General features: G+C 34.3%; 1 protein-coding gene across 1 annotated transcript; it reads right to left on the reverse strand.

The window, feature by feature from the left end:
• Positions 1-5,845: 5,845 nt before the first annotated feature.
• On the reverse strand, positions 5,846-13,768 carry LOC113755395 (pentatricopeptide repeat-containing protein At5g65560-like; the record flags this gene model as incomplete). Its single annotated transcript, XM_027299403.1, has 5 exons — positions 5,846-6,320; positions 8,794-8,876; positions 10,222-10,306; positions 10,432-10,481; positions 11,514-13,768. A coding segment is annotated over one exon (1,893 nt), but the record flags the coding sequence as incomplete, so codon positions are not given.
• Between the last annotated feature and the right edge of the window lie 5 nt (positions 13,769-13,773).

Below are 13,773 nucleotides of genomic sequence, written 5' to 3' on the forward strand. Positions count from 1 at the left end.
AGCCCTTCAGTTTTACCTTTGTTTTAAATGAAGCAAGAAAGTCTTTAAAATTTTAATTAAGTCTAAAGGTAACTTTTGGTATAGTTCGAAGACAGGGTTAATATAGAAAATTTATGTCTTTTCGTCAATTTAAATGGTTTCCGTCCATTTTCCAAACTAGTCCAAACCAAAATGGAGCGTTTTGAATATTTTTAAATAATAGGGAGATTCTGTTACTTTAGATCAGATCGCACGAGATTAAATGTGTTTTACCCTATAATAAACAAACCAACAAACACCCCATATCATCCACAGTCACACGTATACATGACATTAGCATAAACTAAAGTAGCACAAAACGTTGATTCTACATGCCAACACTATACCTTCACTCTCGGCAACATTGCAAATTACTCTTCTTGTCATTCATGCAAATAAATACAAATTTAGCTATAATTTCTAAATCTATACTTCGCAACCATGCATACCATAATTCAGACTACACCAATCCTTATCACCTCCACTATAATTGCAACTTCTCTGCTGCCCAAATAAACGCCAAAGCTATAAATCTAGCATATCAAACTAATTCGCAGCTCTCAAAAAAAAAAAAAACAGCAACCAACCTCTCGCAATTCATACAGCCACATCTTGACTAAAAAATGGTAACCAATTTACAACACATATCACAGCAAGTTTAACTAGGACCACCATACACGAAACTCAATAAATTTGGGTAACCTAGAGTGTAGTGTCAAGCCTAACAACTATTATAATATAAAAAAAAAATTTAATGTCGTCAAAACTCGAGCCTCCGTAAGTCTATTTTCCCCTTTTTTCTTCGGAACATTTTTGTTGTTTAAATTGTTTTTTGATTTATTTTCTATTTTGGTTTTATGATATAAGCATTAGAAAAGGAGTGATGAAGTAGCAAAATGGAGCCCATTTGATCAAATGTGGTGTTTCAACAGTTAATTGTAAGGGGGTTTTGTACCTTTCAAGAAACCATATAATGTTTGGAAGCCAACAAGAGGGAGAATATGATTTTCGGCTTAATGTGCTATCTTTGTTTACGAAAGTACTGGCTCAGATTGGATAAAAGTTTATGAGTCAAAAATATTGTTGTTGCAAGAGATTTGTTGGTTTTGAAGTTTTTTGGGATTTGAACATGGGCTGTATTTGTCTCAATAAATTTAATTTACTTATTAATAGTTAAGTCTCATTAGAAGACGATGGTGTGCCTTTAAGATTAGATCAGAAAGTAAACAGTCTCTTATATGTAATTGTTCACGATAATAGCGTTAAATGGGTTCCTATAACACTTTAATATCGTCTTATGGTTGCTTAAGATATACTCCTTTTTCTTGGGGGAGTGATGGATTGGGTGGTTCGGGAGGAAGAAATATAAGTAAAAGATCTCAAGTTTAAATTCTCCTACTTACATTTTTTAAAAAATAAAAAATATATACTTTTTCTTAAATATACTTATTAAAAATTTATACTTTCACTTTTTGTGTATTTCAACTGTGTTTCTTCTTGCTTATGGACATGCCTATTTACAAGATATTATGAATGCATTGCCAACTATACCACCACTGAAGCCCAAGTATCAATTGAGAGCAACAAGTGAGATGCATTTGACACCTAAAAATCATGTAGATTTGTTTGTCATGCCACTGGATTAGAATTATGTCAAGAGTGATTGGCTGATATTATGATGATACTAGGTAGCATAGATATCATTATGGGAGAAGTTGATCGTTAAAATGATAATTGATACAACCGAACTACAGGCTATTAACTCTTTTTTCAAATTCACCCCAAATAAAAAATGGATAGAACCCTTTGATTAAACAAATAAAATTAAAATTCATATTAATTAATCTCAATATGGGGATTCTCGGTTATTTAATTTCCTGATGTTAGCGATGTACAGTGCTCAAATAAGATTATTTTCTTCTCGGCACCTTTTACTTTTTTGCATTATGTGGGAGTTATAATTAATTCCTGTTTATCTACTTCTATCTATGTGGGGAGGAAAGAAATGTCTGTACTCGGCTACAAAATTTATTTTGTATATGGCGAGGGTTCTATTTTTCTCTTAATGGGAGTTTTGGGTATCGGTTTATATAGTTCTAGTGAACCAATATTAAAATTTGAAACATCAGCCAATCCGTTGGCTCAACTTTATCCTAGTTTTGCCGAGGGAGCAACCCCATTTTTCACCTTGAATTGATCAAAATATGCGGAATTTTTTATCTTTCGTGGAGGATTAGATCCAGTAACTGGGGGTCTGTGGCTGACCGATATTGCACACCACCATTTAGCTATTGCAATTCTTTCCTGATAGCAGGTCATATGTATAGGACCAACTGGGATATCGGTCATGGCTTGAAAGATATTTTAGAAGCTCACAGAGGTCCATTTACCGGCCAGGGACATAAAGGACTATATGAGATACTAACAAGCGTTGGAGTTCACATTTTCATCATCTTTGGTAAAATCAAGTCCCCCGCGAAGACATTCATAAACAGCTCTATTGTAGTTTTTAGCAGATAAACGTAATTTAGGTTTAATAGTACATCCCAACAAGGGACGACCATACTTGCTCAATTTATCTCTCTCAACTTGGATGCCATGAGGTGGCCCTTGGAAGGTCATTTATCTCTCAACTGGCTGTCTCTGCACCCCTACCTCCTTTATCACTGAGCAGTCATTTAGGGGCTTTAGCTGGTGATCCGGGCTGTTTCCCTTCTATTGGAGTTTCCCTCATTCCTTTTATTGAACATAATGATGCGAATCGGGCTTTAATGAGTTTAAATATGCAACGTCAAGCAGTTACCCTTTCTGGAAAGGTTTGATTCAGCAGGAGAAGAAGAGGCAAAAGTTGGAACAAAAATATCATTTGATTCGTCGATCCTCAAAAAAAGAAATAAGCAAAGTTCAGTCATTAAATGACAAATAGGAAATTTATAGAAAGTTGCAATCTCCATTGCAGAATAGTGCACCTACACGCCTTCATCCACGTTGTTTTGCTACCAGAAGACCAAGAGCTTATTATTGAGACTTTGGACTGTCCGGACATATATTTTTTTTATTTTTTTTATTAATCCTTTCTTTATTTGCTTTATTAATGGATTTATCCATAATTTTTTTTATTGATTCAATAAAAAGTTGTGTATTGAGTCTGGTAATATTAATGATAAATAAAAATATATCTATGTATATTCTTTCAACGAAAATTTTTATAAAAGAATTGAATTTAGAGAATAATCGGGCATTTCTTACCCGGATCCTAACTAGATTAATTTATACCTGCGTGTTATTTGAACTCGATTGAGTTAAGTTTGTGAAAAAAGTATGATTCATAAAAGATAGAAATCAGAAATCAGAAACACATTCCACCTAAAATTAGACTTTAAATAAAACCTTCTTCGAACATGTTCTTGAATTTATTCGAGATGTTAGTAAAACCCAAATTGGAGAAGAATATGGTCCTTGGGTTCCTTTTATTGGAACTTGTTTCTATTTATTTTTGTTTCTAATTGGTCAGGAGCCCTTTTACCTTGGAAAATCATACAATTATCTCACGAGGAGTTAGCTGCATCCACGAATGATTTGACATGACATAGGAGAAAGTACTATTTATCATGATATTTATAATGAAAAGGGGTTCCATCATATTATATTCATGTATAGTGACATATTACCCCGAATTTTCACAAAACAAAAAGAATTTTTTTTCAATACTCAAACTCCCTATTTTATTAGTTACTAAAAAAATTCTAGTGATTTTGCTTGTAAGTGGTGGCGTTAATGCCCTTTCTACGGATGATGGCTTTAAGGTTTTTGCTGTTAGTAATCCTACTATTGGAGCCTCAGTGGTTCTGATTCGTTGTGTATTGAGATATGTAAGCAATTTATTGCAAAATATGTAAGGTCAAAGAAACACATAATTGACTTCATTTATTTGACATGGTTTTTTTTTAATTTTAATTACTTTACATGCGAACTATTTACATGAAATTATAAAGTATTAGATACAAAATAAATTATTTCTTCTTTTTTTTTTGGTGATACGCAGATCAATCCACCTTACCATGCTGGAAGTCCACTCTGGGAGTGATTTTGAAAACAAAAGGGATAATTTCAGAAACCTCCCCTGAGGTTTCTGACATTTACACTTACCTCCCCTGTGGTTTGAACAATTACACTGACCTCCCCTGAGATTACTAATCCTTTACAAATTCAGTCCAAATGATTAAAATATTATTTTAGAGAGTAAAATTAGAATTTTGTACCTGATTTGTCCTTTGTGCTACATGTCCAATGAATGGCAAAGTATTACAAATTAATTAACAATTAATAAACTTTAACGAGCGTAGTTTATAGGCAAATACGTATTGCCTATTTAAAGTACCAGCTCTTTACATGTATTTTACTTTCAAACATTTACTTTATCACAAATATTTATTCTCAAATACAGATTTGTATTTACTTTCAAATATTTAATTTTTGTTAAACACAAAACCTACTAGTTTTTCTTCCGTAGAAATATTAATATAAGGAGTATAGTTTATTGATTTAAGTTAAGGAGTGTAGTTTATTGATTTAAGTAAGGAGTGTAGTTTATAGGCAAATACGCATATCCTATTTAAAGTATCGACTCTTTACAGATATTTTATTTTCAAATATTTAATTTATGATAAATATATTAACATTTGTAATTAAAAATTTAAAAGTGTTAAAGTAATATTCTTGCAAAAAAATCAGTAGGTTATCTATTTAATATAAATTAAATATTTTTAAAAAAATAAATGGCCTCATAAACTATTAATTTCTAAATCAATAAACTATACTCCTTATATTAATATTTCTACGGAAGAAAAACTGGTAGGTTTTGTATTTAACAAAAATTAAATATTTGAGAGTAAATACAAATCTGTATTTGAGAATAAATATTTGTGATAAAATAAATGTTTGAAAATAAAATTCATGTAAAGAGTTGGTACTTTAAATAGGCAATACGTATTTGCCTATAAACTACGCTCGTTAAAGTTTATTAATTGTTAATTAATTTGTAATATTTTGCCATTCATTGGACATGTGGCACAAAGGACAAATCAGGTACAAAATTCTAATTTCACTCTCTAAAATAATATTTTAATCATTTGGACTGAATTTGTAAAGGATTAGTAATCTCAGGGGAGGTCAGTGTAATTGTTCAAACCACAGGGGAGGTAAGTGTAAATGTCAGAAACCTCAGGGGAGGTTTCTGAAATTATCCCAAACAAAAATGGATTATGTCAGAGATTATTATTCAAGGAAAAAGCTTTAGTAAGACCTCCTATGATTTGTATACAAGTTGATATACGAATAGTATTATTCGTAGTGTTTTTTTTTTTAACATTTTTAACCCTCTATTTTGTAAGGGGTTTTGTAGTCCATTTTGAGTACTATACCCATGAGTTTAATTTTACCGTTGGAAGTATAAAAAAGATTTATCACTCCTCAAATGATATTAAGAATTTAAATTATTGAAAAATGTAACGACAGATAATTTTTTCTATTTCATATATTGGTTATAGCTCTATAATAGGGAAAATGTGTGTATCTAAGGGGATCAATGGATGGTTATCAACAAAAAAAAGGGTTAGTTTATCTTATTTGGTCATCTCTACCTTTAGTTTTATAAACAAATTTCAAAATACGAACAGATTTTTTTGCTCTATAAGCATCAGGATTTAAAAGATGGACCAAACCTTCTCCAAATTAATTCCCGTGAGACAAATGGGCCTTAAAACTGGTTTCTTTTGTATTCTTTTACAATAAACTTTAAATAAGACGTAACAACCCAGCAGGAACATTGGTTAGTTATATATCTGTCGTTCAGATTCATAGTTGATGAATTTAGAACTTTAAAGCTGCCAAATTAAAATATTCAGGGGTGAATTTACAGTTTCAAAAGTTATGGGTCATTATAGAATATCTCAAAAGTTTAAAGCATAAAAGCCATCAAACAATTACAACAAATTCCTCCTGTTTCTTCTGCTGTCCTCTTCCCCTGAACACCATTTCCTTCCTTCCTTCCGTCTACTTCACCACTCCATTTGACTCATCCTTGTTTGCTTCATCGGCTTCTCCTCCTTACTTTGATCAATGTTTTTTTTCCTTGCGACGAACACACACAGAACCTTGCCTATTTTCTTTATTCTGTTCTCGTTCTCTTCTCATCCGTTCTTTCTTTTTTGCTTTTCTGTTTTCATTTTGATTTCAGGCCTTTTAAGTTTCAACAAAGGCAACAAGCAGCAGCCATGGAATAATCACACGATGCAATAACTCTGCAAAGAAAATATGCAAATAGGAAAAGATCATTTGGCAGAAGAAAACTCATGTGAAATGGCTCAAGGAAGGAGATAAGAAAAACTCAAATCTTTTCATGCTATGGTTTCATCTAAAACAATAAAAACCCTCCAGAAAAAATTGAATTTGGCAGAGAAAATCCAGAGTTCAACAAGACAGTCAATGGGTTCCGGCCAAACTGGCCGGTCTGATTTGAGATTTAAAGCACTGACTGAAGGACAGCAACCAAACTTTAAAGAGTCAAAGACCATGCAATGACCTTTCTCACAACATGCTTCACTGCTCAGTATTTTGAGGCCCAAAATTATATATAGTGAAAACTCAGCTGTACAAGTTAAACAAAGATGTCACGATAAGCATCAGAAACCTATGTCATGCACCAAAAAGATCAGGAGGAAACTTTTGCTCCAGCCTATTTAAAGTCCATGTTGACATCCATCTGGGAGCATACAGCAAAATTAACTTCTATTGCAATTGGTCACTGCCTGATCAGTTATCAATTACAAAGATAAAATAAGGAAGCAAGAAAGCAAAATAAATCACATTATTCATAATTTCGTGCATGATAAATGATCATAACGACCACCAAGTATAAGCAAGATTTCTTCCATTAAAGATCCAAGATTCTTCCTCAGGTATAACCAAATTCAGGACAAGATAGAAGTTGAAGCTCAGGTGAGTGGCCAATTCTATGACTATGGCAAAGGTTAGGACCATGAAATCTACTAAGGCACATTGTTCAAAGATATACTTTCAAATCACATCGTGTCTTTGGCCATTTAACAGCTGATTCTCTTTCACAATTGATTTTGAAAACAATAATGTTAATCTTGCCAATCATATAATTTTTTTTCATCTTTAAAAAGATGACATTACTTGCAACCCCTTGCTGTACTGAACTTCAGTATTCTAGGTCGAAACACAGACAGCAAAGGAGCAAGAAACTGAATATATGAAAGGAAGCATGAATCCAAGAACTTGAAATTATCAATAGCACAGACCTGTGACCCCATTTTACAACTCCAAAAGTGTATAGGTAGGTCAAAACACAGACCTGTAAGGAAATTTTCAATTTTGTCCAGTTGTTTCATGATCTTTTTTTTTTTGGATTTATAGAATTCCAACTACAGCATTTGGGAAATAATAACAGTGATACTCAACATAGAACATGTAGCATTTAGCACAAACTGTCTCTAAAATCAATTTGCTATCTAGTTACTTTTTTATGAGAATACAATAAACTTCCACAATAGCATTTCGAGAAATAAAAAATATGGTTGCAATTGTAGTCCTTCTAGTTTTCATTTTGTTTAATTTTTCTCTTATAACTTAAAGAAGCCATAATCTTCTAAGTACGAATCGCATTCCATGAATTTTCTCTTATAATTTTTTTCTTATGTTTTCAACTTGCGATTTTAAGAATTTTCATTTTTTCAAATGGTTGAATGCTGAAGCAGAAGGTTTTTGTGCTGGCACACCAAGGACCATTTTTTTACTTACACTTCCTCCCCCCTTTCCACCCAACCTAGGACCAATCTTGAACATTCAGAAGTTGACAGTAGATGTAAATTTTTTGTCATTAGTTTGACAGAAAGCTGATAGGAAGTTAATGCTTATTCATGTGACTCCAGACTATGGGAAAGAGGCCATCATTAAATTAGCTCTAAGACCGATTATTGTCAGATAAACCACTGATCTGACAAGGTTACCATTCATTTTTTAAATTTTGTTTTGGAATTGTAATAGTTTGAGAATTCCTAAAAGAGAGAGAGCATAACTTGGCCAATACCTCCATTTGAGTCAAAAAGGATGTAACACTCTTTTTGTCCAATTTCATTGGCTAGGAATCTAATCATCACCAAAAGACAACAATTCACAATCCCAGGTTTGGCATAAAGTTTTCAGTTTTGAGAAATCTAACTACTCTTCTTAAGCTCACCTACTTAGCCAACAGTGAAATCTCTAGTTAAGTATTCAGGTTACTCTCCTAAGCCGCATATATTGGTCAATGAAATGAGGCCTAAATGATCAGAATGGTGGAATGCAACACAGAGGTGGCACAGAAATAATATGTAGTCGCATGGAATCTTTATGTCAGAATTGTATTACTGTGGCAAGGAGGTAATGTTAAACTGGCTAGGAAAGAGATTAACGTGAAATGACACACTTCCCTGACAAGATTGCTATAATTTTCAATTTAGTTTTTGAAGGAATTCTCTAGAAGTGAAGCAAAGTTTGGACAAAACTCAAAAGATCCTTTCTCAATCAAGTTATCAAGACCTCGTGAACATTCTCAGCCAATTAGTAACTGTCCCTTCTTTTGCCATATCACATGGAATAACAATAATTTTCTTCTTTTTTATTCATTTATTCATTTTTTTTTGTGTGGGGTAGGGTTGGGGAATTAATGGCTGGAATATGCCACATCTCAGACATACATCATCCGAGTACCTGAAAAAACATATTGCAGTGATAAATTCCCAGTTGGAGGCATAAGTGCGTCCACAGAAATACGTCCATCAAGCCCCCGAACTCTGAAATGGTTATTGAGCTCTTAAAATTCATTCTTCTGAGTGAATTTATCTGCAATTATGGTAACCAAATGCAAGAAATGTTTCAACTTACATGATTAGACATAATTACATCATAAGAATCACTTACAACATACCAGCACGAATGGTGCCCCTTAGCCTAAGAAGGGGCTGATCTACAAGACTGAAACAGTACACAATCTATCTACAACAACTTCAGCAAGATAAAGTTTTAGGAGAGAAGGCCAGTTAGAAACTAGTTCAGACTGAATTGCGATGTTATTCAGATTATAACAAAATCAATCCGTCAAGAACAAAATAAGCAGCAAATTAGCACCTATGTTACTTGGTCTCAGGTATGGGAGTTGGGTACAGCAATGTGTCTAGCGTCCTATATTCATTAATTTTCTATAACTAAGATATGGCAAAACACCTCTAAAGACTTGGACATGAGTACAGGGGGCTGTCCTGTCTGCTCTTTTGTAAGGAGCATATCAAGAAAATATGACAATATAAACCCACTTAAACTATTTTGTACCACATGTTTAAATGGAAAAATCTATTTAAACGTGTATTTTGTGTTTTAATAATTCCTCAGTGTTGGCACAGGAAAAGAAGATGTAAAAGAAGCAAGAAATCACATCATATTTAGAATAAAATCCTAATGCACTCCTACATTTCAAAACCATGATATAAACCTTGGACCTTTCCTTCCTCCTTCTGTTTTTCTTCATGTTCATTGACTTTGAGGGAGTCCAAACTTCAAAGAAGTTCACACACAGATCACATACCAGAGTGCCAATGTCATATCATGTCTGATAAGGGTATGGTTTGGGAGAAAGAAACTCTTAGTAAGAAACTTTCAGATCCTGGTAAATCTATAACTGAAAGCGGCATGTTAACTGCAGCTATTAAGCAGATCCATGAAAATTTCACTGGTCTAGCTCTAAACTTCCAAAACAACCCTGAAAGAGAACTATGGGTGTGGTCTGCCACATCCAGGCCTACACTTTCAGACCCAGACCCAGGCCATGCCCAAACGCTTTTCATAGTCTAAATAACCATACACAAAACAATGTATACATATTTGCAGTTACCTTACTATGTTAAAATAGGAGAAACTTCATCTATAACTTCAGTGATACAAATTCAAAACTATGCTTTTCCTCAAGGGTATCTTTCACACTAAAGACTCCTCTTTGGAACAAATGCTATCAAATATAAAGTTGTCTTGCTAAAAATTAAAAAAAATTCAAGAACACAGAAAGTGGTATTCCATTCGAAACAAGATAATATATTTGAGATGCGAAATGAATTTGGGAAAATGAGGTTCAGATGTTTAAAAAACCTGTTGAATCTGTCCTCTCAACCATCTAGGCTTTCTTTCAGAAGATCAAGGACGCAAAGGTCCTAATGGAGAGAGAAGCTTCACACTGAAAAGAGTACAGAAAATAAGAATATTTTATATCCACCATAGTTCAGATTTGACATATGGAGCAGAGATTTGTCTTCTTGAGAAGCCAAATGATGAGTCTCATAAAGGTAGCTTAACCCATACCTTAACCACTTTCTGTCAATGCTCTGGCTTGAATTGCTTCTAACAGATCCCTGTGGTACAAATGAATATCACAATTCTGAAGGGAAAAAGATTTAACAAAGAAAATGGAATCTTAAACTCAGCATTCTAGCAATTATAAGACAGACTTTAACAAAAAACTAAGTAAAGCAATGAATCTCATCATGCTTAGTGCCTCAAAAAGGAATCCTCTTTGAGCAACAGGTTCATATGAGGACGACTTATTCAACTCATTCACTTTGTTAGCAGGCTCAATGTTTTCTGGAAAAATTTCTCATTGTCATTCAGTTTTTCTTTTTGGCACATTAGGCAAATTATACTTTCAATTCCTTATTCGTTACAGCTCATGTAATTTCATATAAAAGACAACACCCAGAAGTAGAAAATTGAAACACTAGCTCTGAGACAAAGAAAAGGTGCAACTTTCAAATTATAACACTGCTGAAGATAAAAATACAAAAGGAAATTACTTTCAATGTTGCATAGGTTAAGGGGAAGACTAACATGACAGAAGACAGATATTAAATTCGACCATCCAGAACCCCCACTCCCCCTTATCCCCCAAAAAAAAGGTGAAGAAAATCTAGACTTCTCTCATCTGTAATAGTGTTGTTTTTTTTTATTGCCCCTAAGCATGCTTTGGTGTGGGATTTCCTTCTTTTGTTCTTCCTAAGTTTAGGTAAAGTAGAAGAGAAGTATAACCTTCGGCACTATCCCATTTGAAATGTAAAAGTAAGAAGAATCAAGCTTATTTTCAGGCCCAAAAATATCAGATGGGCTTCCATCCATAGAGCTCAAATTGAAGCTCATGATGGTCTTTCAGCCATGGTTTGTATCACCAAAGGAAACATCAACTCCTGTTTCAAACCATGCCTGAAATATTAAGTAGATTGATCACTACTAAAACAGTCAAACACAACAAAGATATTTCAGAACTTGATAAATTTGATTAATAAAAAATTTTAAAATGTAATGTGTACTATAGCCTCCTACATATTACAAAAAAGAACACTTCATAAACAGGGAACATGATGCAATGGAAACATCAAACTGAAAGCAACTACCTGGTAGGAAAGCACAACATCTTGATGCTGCAACCATGAAGGTGTAGCAACTTCGCTGACGGTTCACTTGCCTCACCTCTGTTGAACAACAATCTTACGTAAAATAGTAAGTGACTACTTGCCTCTCCTTCATTGAAAGAATTTGCTTATCCTGAATTATTGGGCTGCTCCATTGAACTTTGACGAGGCAAATCAGAAGTCTCAGTCAATCAAGGTGTTATCTTAAGAAGCGCAATTGGAAATATTCCTTCACATATAAAATTGAGGACTCTTCCAACATATGTGAGATATACTACATGTAACTCTAACCAGTACAGTAAAAGAATTCGTCTAAGAGGTACAGAATCACCATTCTATGCGCCCTATGTTCTCTCAAAAAGACCCTCTATTAACATTGAATCTGTTTGGGGATTTAACTGGCAATTATTTTTCTTCATGATGTCCAGCAGTTCAGAGCAACTGTCAACAAGCCCCCTCTTAAGTAAGCCATCAATTAAAAGTTTCCAAGCTATTTCATCATGATTGTAGCCACACTCTAGCAGCCAACAGAATACTGCTTTCGCTATGTCACTATTGCCTTGATCATATAACCCACAAACAAGCAATTTGAAGGACTCCAAGTGTGGTATTAAACCATGCTTGACCATGTTACCAAGAATCTGCAGGGCTTTCTCGTGCACTTTCAACTTGCAGCAACAGTTTATCAACAAATCATACATATCTTCTGTAGGAGACAAACCATGCTTATGCATATAATCAAACAATTTCCAAGCTTCTTCAATTCTTCCTTCTCTACAAAGTCCAGTAGCAAGCGCACTGTACGTGTTCAAATTAGGTGCATAACCATATTCAGTCATTTTCTCAAAAAGCATCAGAGCAGTACCAAAATCCATCACTTTCCATACATCAGCAATGTTTATTAAAGGAACCCCACCTTTCAGATCGAGTCTGACTTCAGTTACATTTCCTTTAGTATGCTTTTCATGTGAAAGATGTTTAACTAATACAGCATAGGTATACTGAGAAGGTGCACATCCAGCATCAACCATACGTCTAAGGGTATCAAATGCACCGTCCATCAATCCTAAACGTCCATACCCATCCATTAATGCAGTGTAGGTCATAAAATCTGGCCTAATGCCTTCTTCTTTCATTCTAGTCATCACATTCTCTGCTTCATTCAACTGCCCTTGGTTGCAATATGCAAGAAGAAAGGAAGTGTAAGTGCAAACATCAGGTTTATATCCTAGAGAAACCATTTTATCAAGCATTGCATAGGCATAACCAAAGGCATATTCTTTTAGCATATTCTCAATGAGAATAGAACAAGTAACAACATCGGGTTTCACACCTCTCTCCAACATCCTTTCCAATAATTCAGATGCTTCATGCATTTTGCCCTCTTTGCACAACCCACTAACCAGCACATTATAAGTGCAGGAGCTCGGAATGCAGCCTTCTCCAAGCATCCTTTCAAACAAATTAAAAGCAATATCCATGTTGGCTGCCCTACAATATCCATCAATCAAAGCAGTATACATCACTTCATTTGCCTCCAGGCCTTTGTCTTTGAGAGAATCAAGCAACGCATTAGCTTCTTTAACCCTGCCTTTTTTGCATAATGCATCAATTAGAGGACCATAAGTCCACTTGTCAGGTGCTACATTACTCTCTTCCATCAACCTAAGCAATCTAAACGCATTATCAACATGACCCTCTTTACATTGTCCATGGACTAACAAGTTGTAAGTTACAATAGTTGGAGCTAGCTTTCTTTCAAGCATGTTATTAAGTAATGCCATGGCCTTGTGCACTTTTTTTGCCTTACAAAATCCAGAAATCAATTCATTGTATGTTCGGGCATTAGGACTACATTTATTAGATTCCATCACTTCCAATATCTTGAAGGCAGCATCCACCATTTCTTTCATACAGTAACCATTAACCAGAGCGTTATAAGTAATTATGGTAGGAACAAATCCCTTTTCTGACATCAGAATCATCAACCTCGACGCTTCATCAAGTTTACCATCTTTACACATGCCATCAATGAGAACAGTGTAAGTATGAACATTGGGCTCGCAACCTTTCTCCTTCATCTCTTCAAATAACTTCAAGGCTTCCATTGTCCTACTTAAACCACACAATGCATCAATAAGTACCGTATAGGTCCTAACATTAGGGCAACAATAGTCCTCCCCCATTTTCTTAAACAACTGCATCCCCTCATCTAACTTCCCCACCTCACACAACCCATAAA

Source organism: Coffea eugenioides, unplaced genomic scaffold, assembly GCF_003713205.1.
Source record: "Coffea eugenioides isolate CCC68of unplaced genomic scaffold, Ceug_1.0 ScVebR1_1467;HRSCAF=2320, whole genome shotgun sequence".
NCBI lineage: Eukaryota > Viridiplantae > Streptophyta > Magnoliopsida > Gentianales > Rubiaceae > Coffea > Coffea eugenioides.